The sequence below is a fragment of the Podarcis gaigeae genome (assembly GCF_964106915.1).
Source record: "Podarcis gaigeae genome assembly, chromosome: 1".
Taxonomy (NCBI): domain Eukaryota; kingdom Metazoa; phylum Chordata; class Lepidosauria; order Squamata; family Lacertidae; genus Podarcis; species Podarcis gaigeae.
Window position 1 is genome coordinate 136,878,492 of NC_139678.1, and position 15,320 is coordinate 136,893,811.

General features: G+C 41.1%; 1 protein-coding gene across 5 annotated transcripts in view; it reads left to right on the plus strand.

Moving 5' to 3' along the window:
* Positions 1–14,649, plus strand: part of ERBB4 (erb-b2 receptor tyrosine kinase 4) — an 837,205-nt gene extending 822,556 nt beyond the window's left edge. For 4 of the 5 annotated variants that reach the window (XM_083704220.1, XM_083704222.1, XM_083704219.1 and 1 more), the window contains one exon: positions 368–2,512. In XM_083704220.1, the coding sequence (XP_083560346.1) occupies positions 368–813 (446 nt within the window). In that variant the 3' untranslated portion in view covers positions 814–2,512. Of the gene's footprint in view, positions 1–367; positions 2,513–8,819 lie in introns of those variants that run through there. The other variant, XR_014556491.1, reaches the window with a different exon arrangement.
* Positions 14,650–15,320: the final 671 nt, after the last annotated feature.

Genomic DNA, 15,320 nt, shown 5'->3' on the forward strand with positions numbered 1-15,320 from the left:
CTGCCACCATCCCTGGCCTTTGAGCATTCTGGATGGGGCTGATGGGAGTGGCAGCACAACCAAGATATGGATGCCCACAGATTCCCCCACCCAGACTCAACTCTCTCTCTAGCTAGGAATTAGCGACATTTTCATATCAATCCATTGCTTCATGAAGTCTGTTAAAGGTCAGCCCACTAAACCACTTGGAACAACTCACCAGCACAATGCTCATCTGTTTCTTCCTAATATCAGCTGGTTTTCTTTTTTTGTAACCCATCATGGTACAGCTTGACAACATAGAAATATTAAAACAAATTTGGCTCAAATTAGGTTCCATTCAGATGTGGTTTGTTTCTTTGACTCATATGGGTTTTATAATTTCTAGATCACCTGAATCCTGTGGAGGAGAACCCATTTGTCTCTCGGCGGAAAAATGGTGATCTTCAAGCGCTGGACAACCCAGAATATCACAACGGCCAAAATGGCCCACCCAAAGCAGAGGATGAGTATGTGAACGAGCCACTGTACCTCAACACCTTCACAGGCACCTTCGAGAATGCAGAGTACCTGAAGAAAAATGGGCTTCCATTGCCAGAGAAACCCAAGAAGGCGTTTGACAACCCAGGCTACTGGAATCACAGCCTGCCCCCACGGAGTACCCTACAGCACCCGGACTACCTGCAGGAATACAGCACAAAATATTTTTACAAACAAAATGGAAGGATCCGGCCCATTGTGGCAGAGAACCCCGAATACCTCTCAGAGTTCTCCCTGAAGCCTGGCACAATGCTGCCCCCTCCACCCTACAGACACCGAAACACAGTGGTGTAATCCCCAAAGCGTGGAAGTCATGGGGGACCCATATACCAGCACTCTCCTTTCTCCTCCGTCTCTGTCTCCCTTCTCTTCTGTCCCTTCTTCTTACCCTCTCTTCTCCTTTTCTTGCCAGTTCTTCCCGCAGGTGGTTGTCTGCAAATGGAAAGGCACAGTTAAGTCATTTGTTCCAGGAAGCCGGGAAGAAAGAAAAGTAAAGAGTGAATGAAGCAGCAGGGAGGGAGGGAGAAAGGCTGGCATTTCTCACTTTCTGTGCACCCGCAGGGCCAGGAGGTCAGACAAGCCAATGAATACTAGTAAAAGCCGGTGGCGGTGTTGCCTGCTGTCCAACTAGTTCTCCACGTAGCAATTCAGCTTTGATGCTGCAGGGAAAGTCACAACAGTGCCAGCTTCTATCAGCAGGAAATGCTGAGAGCCACTGGAGCAATCCTGGAGGGGGCAGTGCGGTTTTGGGCAGGGGGAGGGGGAGGGAAAAGAGAGGGTAGGAAAGGACATTTTTAATATCATGAGTGATGACGTAATGAGATTGAGAATCCGACTTCTTTCTTTAACACTTTATATTCTACCACATGAACAAAATGGCTAACCCAGCTTGCCGTTCCCATCTTGTTCACTGTGTCCGTCCATCCGTACACCCATCAAAGGGATCACACTGAAGATCACAGTACTCTCCGGCCAGTCCCCCGTTCTCCACCTCTTCTGCTTTCTGTTTTCTAACTGCACAGACCTAACTTCTTCCTGCTTCTGTGCATGACACTACAGGTTTTCTACGGGTCAATAGGAGAACAAATGTTTTGAAAGCAAAAATTATTTCAGGACACAAAGGCCAAAATTATAGGGAAAACAACAACATCTCATTTTTGAGGGCAAGCCACCAACCAAGATTTATATGCACAGAGCCTCCTGTTGATGTTTTATACTTCTTGAATACAAAATGTAGCTATTTTCTCCTCGGTTTCCTCTGGTTTATCAGCTAAAGTTGGGAAGCAGTAGAGAATACTGAGGACTGGACAGAGGGAGAAAATCCACCGTTGTTGTTCTTTTAATTCATGGTTTTGGGGTTGTTTTTGTTTTAAGGGTGACATGCTTCTAAAGGAGGCAGGGTCAGGAGGCAGACTTCAGTTCATAAAGAAGAAAACGCACATGGCAGATCACTGGAAAATTCATTTGCACTTAAGCTATGGTTTTAATTTTTGTCCTCACCCTGAGCTGTATTCTGGAATCTGAATGAAGCAATATGGAAGTGACCAGCAAAATAAAATAATTTAAAATGTAAAATGAATTATTATTATAATGATATATAAATATAGATATATATAAAAGATGACTGTGGAAAATGCCAAAACAAAGTGAAGTCTTCGGAACTTTGTTCATCAGTGCAACGACTGCTCACAGGAAAACTGTTGAAGGAGTAGCTAGCCTTGGTGCTGCCTCAGAAAGGAAAGCAGATTACAGGGCAGAGGGAATTGCGGGAAGAAGTGCTGGACTGACTTGGACTAGCAGACAAAGACTGTGTTGAGGCCTGCTTATTGCTTTCCTAGCACAAAGAAGAAACATGAAGCAAGGTTTTAGAAATTTCGGGTGTGCATGGCTATTACATTCTCAGTCAAAACTGTAAATAATTTCAAAGCATTCTCTCATCTACGAACCTTCATTCTCTGCTGGCTTTTACATGCTATTTTTAATTTTTTTTTTTAATTTTTTTTTAGTTTGTTCCTTTCATGACTGGAATTTTGTTTTTTTAGCTCAAGTTTTTTTATACAGCTCTGAAGACATAATATCTAGTAGGGGCGGGGGGGGGGAATCACCCTCATTCTTACAGTGCAATCCTATTTACTCAGAAGTAAACCTCACTGATTTCAATGGGGCTTAATCCCAGGAAAATGGATTGCAGGCTCACTATATGTTTAATGAAATTGCAGGAGGGGCAATAGTATTTTGTTGTATGCACTTTAGTAATGATTAAAACCAAGCGCATCGAATAATGGCAGGGAGCTGTGTCAAAATACTTCACATATCCTGTTAGACTGAAAACAAGTCAAGGGGTGCCTTCAGCATTTTAGAGAAGCATGTTAGGGGATATTTCAAGAACTAGCTTTCAGGTTTATTCTGCTAAACAAACAAAGCTCATAGTTTCAGGTGTTGACTTGATATAGGTAGCCATTTGCTCATAAAGTATGTTTCTATGATGCTCCAGCCTCTCTCCGTCACCAAGCAACAGAGTAGTACTTATTTATGGCTGGCATTTAAGGGGCAAAACACCTGTGTGGGGGAAAGGGAATGCTAAAAGTCTCAGCCTTTTAAAAATGGTTTAGCACTGCCCTACTAACCTTATATCTTAAACACCAACAGAATGACCCCAAAGGCTCTCAGTGACCATAGCAGTCACATCCAGAGTCCAGAACAGGTGATAGCTCTGCAGCTATCAGCACAAAGCCCCAGGCAAGTTGAGCAGAGAAGAGCCAGGGCACGGGGAGCTCTTGCCCCACTCAATCCTCTGGCCAAGGTAGATTTTGAAAGCACATCATCCTACAAGCCATTGTAGATCCCATGGTCACCCAAGAGTGGCCTCTTGGTACGGTCCGAGTAGCAAACTCAAATTGTGAGGTCATTTTGGGAAGCACTGGTGATCCACAAAGAAATGTTATAGACATTTGACATGTCTTGAGAAAACCCATGGAAGCTTGTGCTTTTGCTTCTTGATGTTTGTTTGCTTGGGTTTATTGTGTTTTCTGGCTCCTTGGTATATGATGATAGCCAGACATGGCATGAATGTATATTTAAAGATGAGTGATAACTGCCCTCTAGCCACTGTTCCCTGTCGCTGGGATCCAGCATGTTATTCTGGTCACCCTGGAAGCAGGAGTACCAACTCATCAACTCTCATCTATTCTGTCAGCAACACTGGCTCCCACTGCCCTGGGGATCCCAGTAAACATGATGGTGCTTAGCCCTCTTTCCGGTGGCTGCACCCGGTCGACTCTTTTATGTCTGTGCACAGGAGTTGCTGCTAGGCAGGAACTTGGGGATTTCTGGTTCTCAAAAGTGCATTCCATATCAGGAGGCATATATTTCTCTGTCTTTCAGACTACATGTTCTTGAACTTCCTGAACCATTCAATCTCTATCTGCCCAGAATTGAACAAATTATGTACTAAGTTACTACGTGGTGTAATATGACCTGAGCCTCATTGAGCTAATAATGCATATTTCTAGGTTTGTTTTGCTTTAAAGATGGAGCCGAGTGAGACCTGACTTCACATTGGATTGGCCTTATTTCTGCATGTAAAGTATTAGTCTGCCCAGTTATTGGAAATTACATTTTTTGTCTGTGAGAGTAGAATTTTTTCATTCCTTCCACTAAAGCGGTACAAAACTTGGGTTCTTCCAGAAAATGCTTAATTTTAAGTATCTGCATTTAATTGCCAGGTAGGAGAGTGCTTACTGTAGGCATGGAACTTATTTCCAATTACACAGTTTCTCTAAAAAATATTGTTTAGTTACTCAAAATATGTGTCAAACTGCAGTGAGAAGGAAGGAGACATTCATAATACAATGTTTAGTGTCAGAATCAATTGCACAATGGACAGAAATGTGTGCAGGCCTGGTGAAGTTTATTCTCTTGATGTGCTGGCCAAATTCCCATTTGTCACAGCAGAAAAGCAGTGTGTGCAGAACGCAAAGAATTGGTGTTCAAGTGCTGGCTGCTCACTGATTTCAGAAGTTTTAGTTTACCCACTGAGGGAGGTGGTAGAGAGTGGCTTTTAAGAGGGTTCTGAAAACCACTTGTATTGCCCCAGGGGTGACTACAGGGAGAAAGTGTTGTTTTCATATCCAACTTTGAGGCTTCTACCACCATTGGAAATAAGATAGCCTACTCAGTAGGGTGGTTCCTACATTCTTAGGGAGCCTGCTAGATGAAAGCAGAACATTCTTTGACACTACGGATGCTGCAAGTGTTAAGGAAACATTTTCTACCATCAGTGGAGATTTCACTGCTATAGCCATTTATACCATAGGATTACTGAGGCAAAGTTATGGTGGTTTTCCTGGGTCTTCAAATATAGAAGTCTCCAGATAGATGTCTGACCATTTCACAATGAAGAGCATACAGGGGAGCTCTTCTCCTGGTAACTGCTGGTTTTGGCTCCTTTGCAAATGTTGGATCCTATGCAGAGCTGTGTGCTGTTAGTTAGCAATACTTCAGTTCCCCAGATTACCCGTTTCAAAATTGGTGGTTCAGGAATCCTCAGCAGGTTAGTGTGTTTGTTTATATTTGACAGAGCATAAGTTATTGAGAGTCTAAGGTCCAATAGAACTGAGCTGCCTCAATGAACATAAATGGAAAGCTCTCCGCAAAGTCAAGGGATAGCATGCAATCCTGCTCTCCCCACATGTAAAAAGCCTTTACAAGCCAAATGGTAATATATATTTGCTTCCTATAAGGAGTAAAAGCCTGTGCATTTGAGGACCTCCCTGTGCACTTGAACAGAATGGGGGAGGCAGGGGAGAGAAATTCATCAAAGCATCTTGGCATCCTATGGGTAACCAAAGATGGAAACCTGTTTATGTGCAGGGCTTTTGGCAATTCAAGATAAGTACTGCATAAAGAAAACAATTCCGCAGAGTAAAAGAAAATGTAAATAGTTCCTCCCCCCATAGCAGTACCTTCTCTCAAAATATGAATTGATGGAGCATATTAACTTTTAATTCTGGGAAATGCATGTATAAGGAAGTCAGTTTGATTGATTGTGTGAGATGAAATCCAGGCTGTGACCTCATTTGAATCTCTTATTCCAGTGGTGCCGGGATGCATGTCCATTTCTATCTATTTAAAGCAGAAGTGGATTTCCAGGTGTTGCTGGACGGCAACTCCCATCATCTCTGACCTCTGGCCACACAGGATGAGGTGGATGGGAGCTGAAGTCCCACAACATCTGGGTGGCTCCCCTCCTACCCCACTTTAAAGTTTTGGGAACTAGCAGGGCCTATCCAGGTGTTGACATGAATAAATGGATTGCAATTATTCACCTAATGCCAGTTTGTTCAACAGTAAAACTCTGCAGGCTTTCGGGAATGACAGAAAGGAAAACTCCTTCCTCCATGCCATGTTCTCAGTCCAGACTATGAATGGAAGGATTTGTGAATTTCATATATATTTCAGGTAACCCAAATAATCTTCTCAGTTGTCCATGTTTCCAGCCTTAAATTGTTCTCTACATTTTGCAGCAGTCTGTGATTTTAAATTTTTAAAAAATCCTTATGAAAATTCATTATTATTTCAGAGCATTTCCCTTTTTTATCCATGGTTTATTGGTCTTTTCACATTATTAAAATAAAATGGCCCCAGTTTTGCTCCCTCTCTTTGAGCTCATGGCCTCTTCGTCTTCTTTGTGCGTCTAGGTTTCCGCACTCTGATGAATGTGTGTCAATGTTCTGCTGTAGTCCTAGATTAACATTCATTAACTTGGGGAAATTCCCATTGCTGCAGTGTGCCTCCCATTACATCTAAATGCAGATATTATTCGGCAAACAGTTCCAAAAATGCACTCAAAATCTCTTGGAAGCATGAACTTTGTAGAGCAGAATTTTCTCATGGAATGATGGTTGCAGGAGGTCCTGTATCCAGGTTGCTGTGCTTGGTGTACTCCAGATAGTTCCAATATTTGTTTGGATGACAACATGGCTCAGTGGAGCCATCCTTCTTGCGCTTTTGATAATCCCCACCTGGCACGTACGCAACCAACTGCAGTGGTAGAGTTGCCTGTTAAGAGGGATTTGTACAGAGGGATTTGTACGCAACCAACTACAGTGGTAGAGCTGCCTGTTAAGAGGGATTTGTACAGAACCAGATTAATTCTAGCCCTGCACTTCCTTCCAGAAAATTGGATTACTGTGCAGTTCCATAGTAGGTGAGCTATGTCTTTTATATGCAGTTTTGACCAATGTACATATTTTTGAAAGCATTTTTTTCCATAATACAATCATTTCTAAACAAAAAAAAAAAAATCCTTCCAGTAGCACCTTAAAGACCAACTAAGTTAGTTCTTGGTATGAGCTTTCGTGTGCATGCACACTTCTTCAGATACACTGAAACAGAAGTTTCCAGACCCTTCCAGAAGGGTCGAAAGCTTCCAGACCCTTCCAGAAGGGTCGAAAGCTCATACCAATAACTAACTTAGTTGGTCTTTAAGGTGCTACTGGAAGGAATTTTTTTTGTTTTGACTATGGCAGACCAACACGGCTACCTATCTGTAACAATCATTTGTGCAAGTCATTTTCCCTAAATATTTTCATTTTTATTTACACTTCCCCCTAAAATATGCATTTTTGTAAACAATGGTTGGTTGGAAACTGCATCACAAAACTTGAATTTGGTGCAGTTTTGAAGGATAGCTGGGTTTGCTTTGCATATTGTTTCTAAAATACAAATTTGATTGATTCGGCTTTCAGTGCTTCCTGAATCAAGTCTTTCCCTCATCCCTAGTCCAGACTTTTCTTCTCACATGTACACCAAGGCTATATTTAAAAACTTTGAATGTATCAAATAGCTACCTGCTTATACGCCATTACCTAAGCAACCAGTCTGATTCCCCTTCCTGCAAAAGGAGAAGCAACCTTTAAACTAACTGGAAGCATTTCTTTTTTCTGTTTTGGGTGGGGGGCATTTTTTGCTTGGTAGAGATAGCTTCCTTCCTCTAGCTTAGTAAACGCATGCTTGTCCTTACGCCATCGCCAGAGGGTCAGGCAACTTCACTTCCGCCCAGCTTGCTATGCTGTGTCTGGCCTTTGGCAAAGCATTCTTAGGCAGCATTCTTTGGGAAACTGCATGAAATGATGGGCTCTGATCTGTTCCAGAAGACCAAAATGAATTCTTAGTGCAGTTTAATCTTCATCTCACCACCTTTTTAAAAAAATTCTTCTTTAATAACCAGCATGTCTCCCTTTAAATGCAAAAAACCTGCGAGTAGCGTGATTTCATTGGGATCATGCTGCTAAGAAAGACAACAGGGTAAATAAAGCTTCCAGCCTCATCTTCTCAGTGGTAGCAGCTCGGCTGTGAGAACTGTATCCTCAGGCCAGACGTCCTTCTGTTTGTGTTGAAGAGCCCTGTAGTTAGCACTGCTAACTGCTTTGCATCCTGTAGATTAAAGAAAATATACCCTGCCACAGTGGAAATCACACAGGTACCGATATTGCACAATTTGTGGAAAAGTTATAGAAGTTAGGCAATACCCTGCCATAGCCTTCCTGTAGTTAATATCATTGAGGAAACTTCCAGAAGTGACAAAGGAGGGAAATAATTGACATTTGCTTCAAGCAGGGACACAGCAAACCAGCCAAAACACACAGCAGTCACGACTTGAAGATAAAGCGGCCTGAACTCTGGGTACTATGGGAAATGTTACCTCTCTTAAAAGGCACATGCGCCAAGGGAGCAAGCTTTTTTCGCTCTGAATTATTATACATTGCCTTATATTGCCCTTTACAGAGGTGTGATGTGAATTTCTTGTCAGCTGTTATTTGGGCTCAGAGCCCAAAGGAAACACTGGGAGTTACATTTTCAAAGTCTTCACTAAAACCAGAAGCCAAAACTGAAGCTGAAAGTGCTGCATGCTTCCAGCAGCTGATTTGTTTAAAAAAATCACCTTTATTGCTCCAAAATTCTCAGTTAAAAACAACAGAAGTGAGGAACTTTCTGCCCAGTCAAGGAATGGGGAAAGGCAAAGTCATCTTGTCTGAACGTTTTTAATTGTAGTTTTCCTTGTGCCTTAGCTACGCAAGATCTCTTTATTTGGTGTTGTTTAATTATATTTGCTCTGGTCCCCATGGACCAGAGAGAGAGTCAGACACGACATGGAGTCATGGAGAGTCAGACACGACTAAACGACTAAACAACAACAATTATATTTACATTTAAGACTTTTCTGTAGCCCTCTGCTTTGTTGTCGTTGTTGTTTAGTTGTTTAGTCGTGTCCGACACTTCGTGACCCCATGAACCAGAGCACGCCAGGCCCTCCTGTCTTCCACTGCCTCCCGCAATTTGGTCAAGCTCATGCTGGTAGCTTCGAGAACACTGTCCAACCATCTCGTCCTCTGCCGTCCCCTTCTCCTTGTGCCCTCCATCTTTCCCAACATCAGGGTCTTTTCCAGGGAGTCTTCTCTTCCCATGAGGTGGCCCAAGTATTGGAGCCTCAGCTTCAGGATCTGTCCTTCCAGTGAGCACTCAGGGCTAATTTCCTTAAGAATGGATGCGTTTGATCTTCTTGCAGTCCATGGGACTCTCAAGAGTCTCCTCCAGCACCATAATTCAAAAGCATCAATTCTTCGGCGATCAGCCTTCTTTATGGTCCAGCTCTTACTTCCATACATCACCACTGGGAAAACCATGGCTTTAGCTATACGGACCTTTGTTGGCAAGGTGATGTCTCTGCTTTTAAAGATACTGTCTAAGTTTGCCATCGCCTTTCTCCCAAGGAGCAGGCGTCTTTTAATTTCATGACTGTTGTCACCATCTGAACCATATGCCTTCTGCAACCATACCTTTAAATGTTCAGAAGACATGGAGGAGGGCAGAGCGGAAGAATTTTCTTTCTACTAGCGCTGTAGAGTTACTGTGCAAGCAGACAGGAAGGTAGATTTGGATTCCCAAGGTTTACTTGATGTGTCTGATGCTTTCAATCCCATCTTTATAATTTTCTCCATATTGGAATGGGAAATTTAGTTCTATGGTTTCCATGTTCCTCTTTGCTTTCAAAACAATGCCCCTTATAATTCACTCATTTTCACTTAAACTCAGACTCCCCAGTGCTGCTAATGTTGAGTATTCAGCAAAGCAAAACTAATGCATACAAGAAATCACTGTGTTTCTATAATAGGCATTAATTTAACAAGGCATCAAAATACACTGAAAATGGTTGGTATCTGGCATGGATGTGTTTAGGATGTTGTAACTGTGCTGGCCCCATAGTATGTGAGGTACTTTTGACGGTATCATAGAACAGGTAAATGGGATACAGTGGTACCTCGGGTTAAGTAGTTAATTCATTCCGGAGGTCCGTTCTTAACCTGAAACTGTTCTTAACCTGAAGCACCACTTTAGCTAATGGGGCCTCCTGCTGCTGCCGTGCCGCCAGAGCATGATTTCTGTTCTCATCCTGAAGCAAAGTTCTTAACCTGTGGTAATATTTCTGGGTTAGCGGAGTTTGTAACCTGAAGCGTATGTAACCCGAGGTACCACTATATATAATACTGCCCCAACTTTATCGGCTGTTGAACCATACAAAGTTCTCTAGTAAGCACAAGTACTCAGACCAAGAATAAAAGGAACTAGATTTAGTGTTCTCATAGATCTAGGCTAAATGGCCTATATTAACAAATATAATTCATATATATATATATATATATATATATATATATATATATATATATAACCTGGCATGGTTTTCCCTCAGTGAATCCTGGGCATTACAGCTGGGTGAGAATGTTTTTAGCTGCTTCTAGGATCTTCACAGATCCTTCACGCATTGCCTAGCATTCCCAAGGAAGTCAGAGTGACCGATTGTAAGGGTGGCTGTGTTAATTAAATTAAGTTACCATATTTTTCCGTGTATAAGACGCCCCCATGTATAAGATGCCCCCTATTTTGGGGGACTCCAAATTAAGAAAACACCCCTCAGCACTACCCATATATAAGACAAGCCCCAATTTTAAACCTATTTTTTGGTTAAAAAAAACCCCAAGTCTTATTCACGGGAAAATACAGTAATTTGACCTTGCCTAGAGTTCAGGTTTAAGCCCTTTAGGAACATGGTTGTAGAAAAATAAAATGATGTTGGAGTAAGCATTTGGAGTTGTTTCTTTGGATGCTATTTCTTTACATGACTCAGTTTAAAGCTTTACAAGGAAAATGTTATGTCTACTGTTAAAAATTAGGGACAAATGTAAACCAAGGATGTTCCATGGCCAGAAACACCAGCACTTCAGAATGTAAAAGGCCAATTTGTATCCTTTCCTTCCTTCAGTGTTTGCACTTAAAAACAAGCAAGGGATAGATTTCAATTTTCTTGTTCCCTTGTGAAGTAATTCCCTACAGCACAAACAGTGCCATTTCACTCCCACATTCACAGAGTGATTATACGGTTAGCTGTAATTATTATTGATCTTGTTGCGGTAGCATGTTGCAACTGGGTGTGATCGTTGTAATCATTGTGTGCGCACATAGCCTACCACTTCAGAAAATGTGCTTATGCACATCTTTGACTTTAATCACCTGGGGGCTTGATGCAAACCAGCTGAAATTCAGCAGGGAACAACCAATTGACTTCGATGGTACCTGTGTTAGACACTTGTGTCAGATCAATTTACACTGAGCACAGAGGTAAGTTCTTTCCTGAACCATAGCTTCATTAAGTTGTGAGTTTCCTTAGCCTCTGAAAGCATATAGCAAGGGATGTTCATACTTTGCATCAAAGTCTCCACCAAGAAAGATGGACTTCAGCACTCAATATGTATTTAGAAGATCAATAATATTTATGCAAGTTTTCTTTTTTGCATACAAATCATCAGTTGCATGCATTATGCTGAAGCAGCTACAAAGGGTGTTCTTGTTCTTGTTGTTGTTTTTGTTTTTGCACTAGTTGTGTTGGTAGAAGCTGTAGGATAGGCATTAGTAACTGAGGGTTGTTAAGGAGGTTTTTAGTAGAACATGAGTAGGGACCATGAAGTGTGAACAAGTAGCCATACAGCATTCAGGACTCATGCTTACTGGAAAAAACTTCCTTGTTGTGCAGACACAACTTGCTAATTTTCAAATTAATTTCCAGCATGATAAGCAGAAGCATGCTTTGCTTTTTAAAAAAACTGTAAGAGTCTTGCAAATCTGAGTCCTTTGTGAAACACCAGCTTTCATGGGCATGGATTTACAGCAAATGAATAACATTAGCCCTAGCAACTGACTGGAACATAAAGTCAATGAAAAGAGAGAAGGAAAATCAGGGTGATACAGCAAGCTTTTTGCTAACTTACAGGGGAGGCTAACCTTACAACAAAATTTGAATAGGTACTATCCAGGGTGACAGGAGGCACTGAAAGGTGGGGCAGTTGAAATGCACCTTTCAGCTACTCACAAGGAAAAAGCACCTTCATTTGGATTATTTAAATAACCATTGTTTGAAAACAATTCCTTTCCACTGGCATGAAAGTCAGCTTGCATTATTATCCATAAGCACTCAGCGGACTAAACCATTTTGGGGGCGATAACCACAGTAACAAACTGTGAATGGTATTTTATAAGTGTAGATATGTAATCCGTTATTTTGAAGTGAGGTACTATGAAATATGTAGCATAAAACGGTACTGCTGTTAAATGGGTCGATAATTAAACTGAGCAGCTGTGCAAAGGTAAGCTAACTTTGAATGCAAGGAAACAAAATGATCCTCTGGAAGCAGGAAATGCATAATCCAGTTAAAATAAGTGCTTGGGTGTGCACAGTTTTTATTCCAGTTGAAATCACTGGCCATTTGGGTACAGAAAGGGTATCTGTTCTACACATGGGAAGGAACTGGTTCAATCTGTTCAAGCAGCAACAATCTACATGTTCACATGCCACATTCTGCACCCATCTGAGTGAGCCACAACTCTCAATGAGACTAAACTTGCATATACCCAAGTATATGCAAGTATATACCCTAACGGAACTGTGGGTCAAGCTCAAAGCCAGTACAATGTACATTATGTCTGTTCTTTAACTTTTTCTCTGCTGAAATATTGATTTTCTGAGGGTTTTTGTTTTTTTAAAAGAAATTCTCCATAGGGTTGAGTGTTTTCCAAAGTGAACCTGCAGGTTTTTTTTTTTTTTTCACCCTCTTTTCTAGTTCTGGCCACCAGATCCACACACTCGCTCAGTTGGTTAGAGCGTGGTGCTGATGACGCCAAGGTTGCAAGTTTGATCCCCATATGGGACAGCTGCTTATTCCTGTATTGCAGGGGGTTGGACTAGATGATCCTCAGGGTCCCTTCCAACTCTGATTCTATGATTCTAAAGGAATGATTCAGTTGTTTAGCTCTATAGTGACTAAGCCATGCTACCTGGTAAACTCACCTAGTTTGCAAAGTAACTTTTAAGTTCTTCATAGCAGATAAAGAGAAAGGTAAAAGAAAGTATATTGCATATAATTTTTATGCACATGCTATGCACTGTATTTTGTTAGGTTGGAACTCCCTGTTAAGATTGCAGCCCATTTAAAAAAAAATTTCTAACATGTTTAACATGTTTTTCCCTATTAATAAAAAGCCTTTAATTTGTTATTGAATAAAACTCAATATGGAAATTGCTTTCCTTTCTAAAATAAATATGCATCACAATCTGCTTCCTAACCCAGATCAGATTTGGGGCAATTAATGCTGCGATCCTATACACACTTCCCTATTCGTAAACCCCACTGAACTCCGTGGGGCTTAGTTTTGCAACGATACGCATAGGATTCCCCTGGTAGTCCGACTGGTTTCTGTGGAGCTAAATTTAGTTAAATGCAAGAAACACAACATGTTTATGGTAGCACTGAAAGTTCTTTATTCCAAATATTATTTGGCCACATGGTTTTTAGGAAGCTTGAATTATGGACCAGTTTCTAACAACTGATACACTGTGACAAAGAGAAGTGGTGGGTTTGTCAACTTCCTTTAGTCCCAAATTTGCTCTGCTGTTTTTAGATGATGGACCCAGGGATGGTGTACACAAAGACAAAAATTTGAATCCTGGTCTCTTAAGAATCTCTCCCGGTGTAGCAACATTGTTCGTTGACAGAACTGTAGCCAAGCTGCATCCTAAAGAATATTATTTGCTAGTGCAGTATGTCTTAGGATTGGGCTGTGAGAACATCCTGGGTTTAGCTACTTCACTCCATTCCTAGTACAACTGTTAAAAATGCAAAGAACAAAATACTTTCACCTTGTAAACTTCCAGGAAATCTTCCAGGAAAGTGACACAATACATCCATGTATTGTGGATTTTGCATCCTCATTTCATGTGACACAATGCATTCAGAGTTAGCTGCCTTTTTGAAACAAAAATTTAAAAACAAAACTACTGTATGTTAATTTGAAAATGTGAATAGTATTTTTATAGCTTGTTAAAGACATGGCTAGTTGCATATGTAAATAAGGATAATGTAGTTTTTATTTTCCTTTGTGGGCCTCATTCCTTGGAACATGTAATTGTCTTAAGGTTGATTTGTATATAAGTAATTGGCTTGTGATTCCATCCTCTCTCCTTCCCCCTCCCATTTGCCCCCTATTTGTTTCTCTCCTTGCAGGTTCGATTGGAGGTCTCATTCTGACATTCGTGTGATTCTGTGTTAGCACTATTGTGGTGTGTTCAACCTCCTGCACCTGCTTACACAGTAGGATATGACAAATTGTGTGTGGTGTAATGTTACTTTAACCTTTAGTTTTTTCATCTTTCAGCTATGAAGGATTATGCACTGTTAAAAATTACATAACTAACTTTTGTTAATATTTAGCTATCTATATATTTTAGTATCATTTCCCTTTCCTTTTGTTTTTGGAAGCTATGGGAGAAACCAGTGTTTCCTTTCCTTCCCTTTGTGTGATTAGGATTGTTCTTTTTCTGTATTACCTCCCAAGTTCCTTGGAAACTTTATCTGTTTGTTAGGACAAATGTAGATTGCAACCTGCTTTAGCTTCATCCAACACTGATCATCCCAGCTGAACAATTTGAAAACTGTTCTGCTTTTTTGTTACATGAATCTGTCAGAAATATATTTTTAATTTAATATAAATGAAATTCAATAAAATACAAAACAAATGGTCCTTCATGCATGTGGCCTTTTTCTTCTTCTTTTTGCCTGGTTGAATTAAACATTAATTTTGAACACTGTAGCCAACTAAAAGTGGGGGTGTTTGGGTTCCTCTATAAAGGCAATAGCAGAAGCCTGCACATTTGAATGGGGACTGCACCTATCCTTTGCCCTAGTCCTAGACTTCTTCCATTCAGCTTCCCATACCACAAGACACTCAGGTGTTCAGGTAGCACACACTCTTCTCGGCATCTCCCCTCTCCTGGAAGCTGCTAAGATGCCAGAATGTCTTCTTAGCACAAAGATGCTATAGGTGTATGCTATAAGATACCAAATGCTTGTATCTTGGGAGGAGTGGCATTGCTGGGTGAAAGATTAAGCTATCCATATACAGTGGTACCTTGGGTTACAGATGCTTCAAGTTCCGCTAACCCAGAAATATTACCTCATATTAAGAACTTTGCTTCAGGATGAGAACAGAAATTGTGCAGCGGCAGCGGGAGGCCCTATTAGCTAAAGTGCTACTTCAGGTTAAGAACAGTTTCAGGTTAAGAACAGATCTCCAGAACAAATTAAGTTCTTAACCCGAGGTAACACTGTGATCTAAGCAGATAATTTAGCTGTAGCTTGGCCCTAGTTATGCTCTAAATTAGAGACCACGTTTTGTGTGTGTGTGTGTGTGTG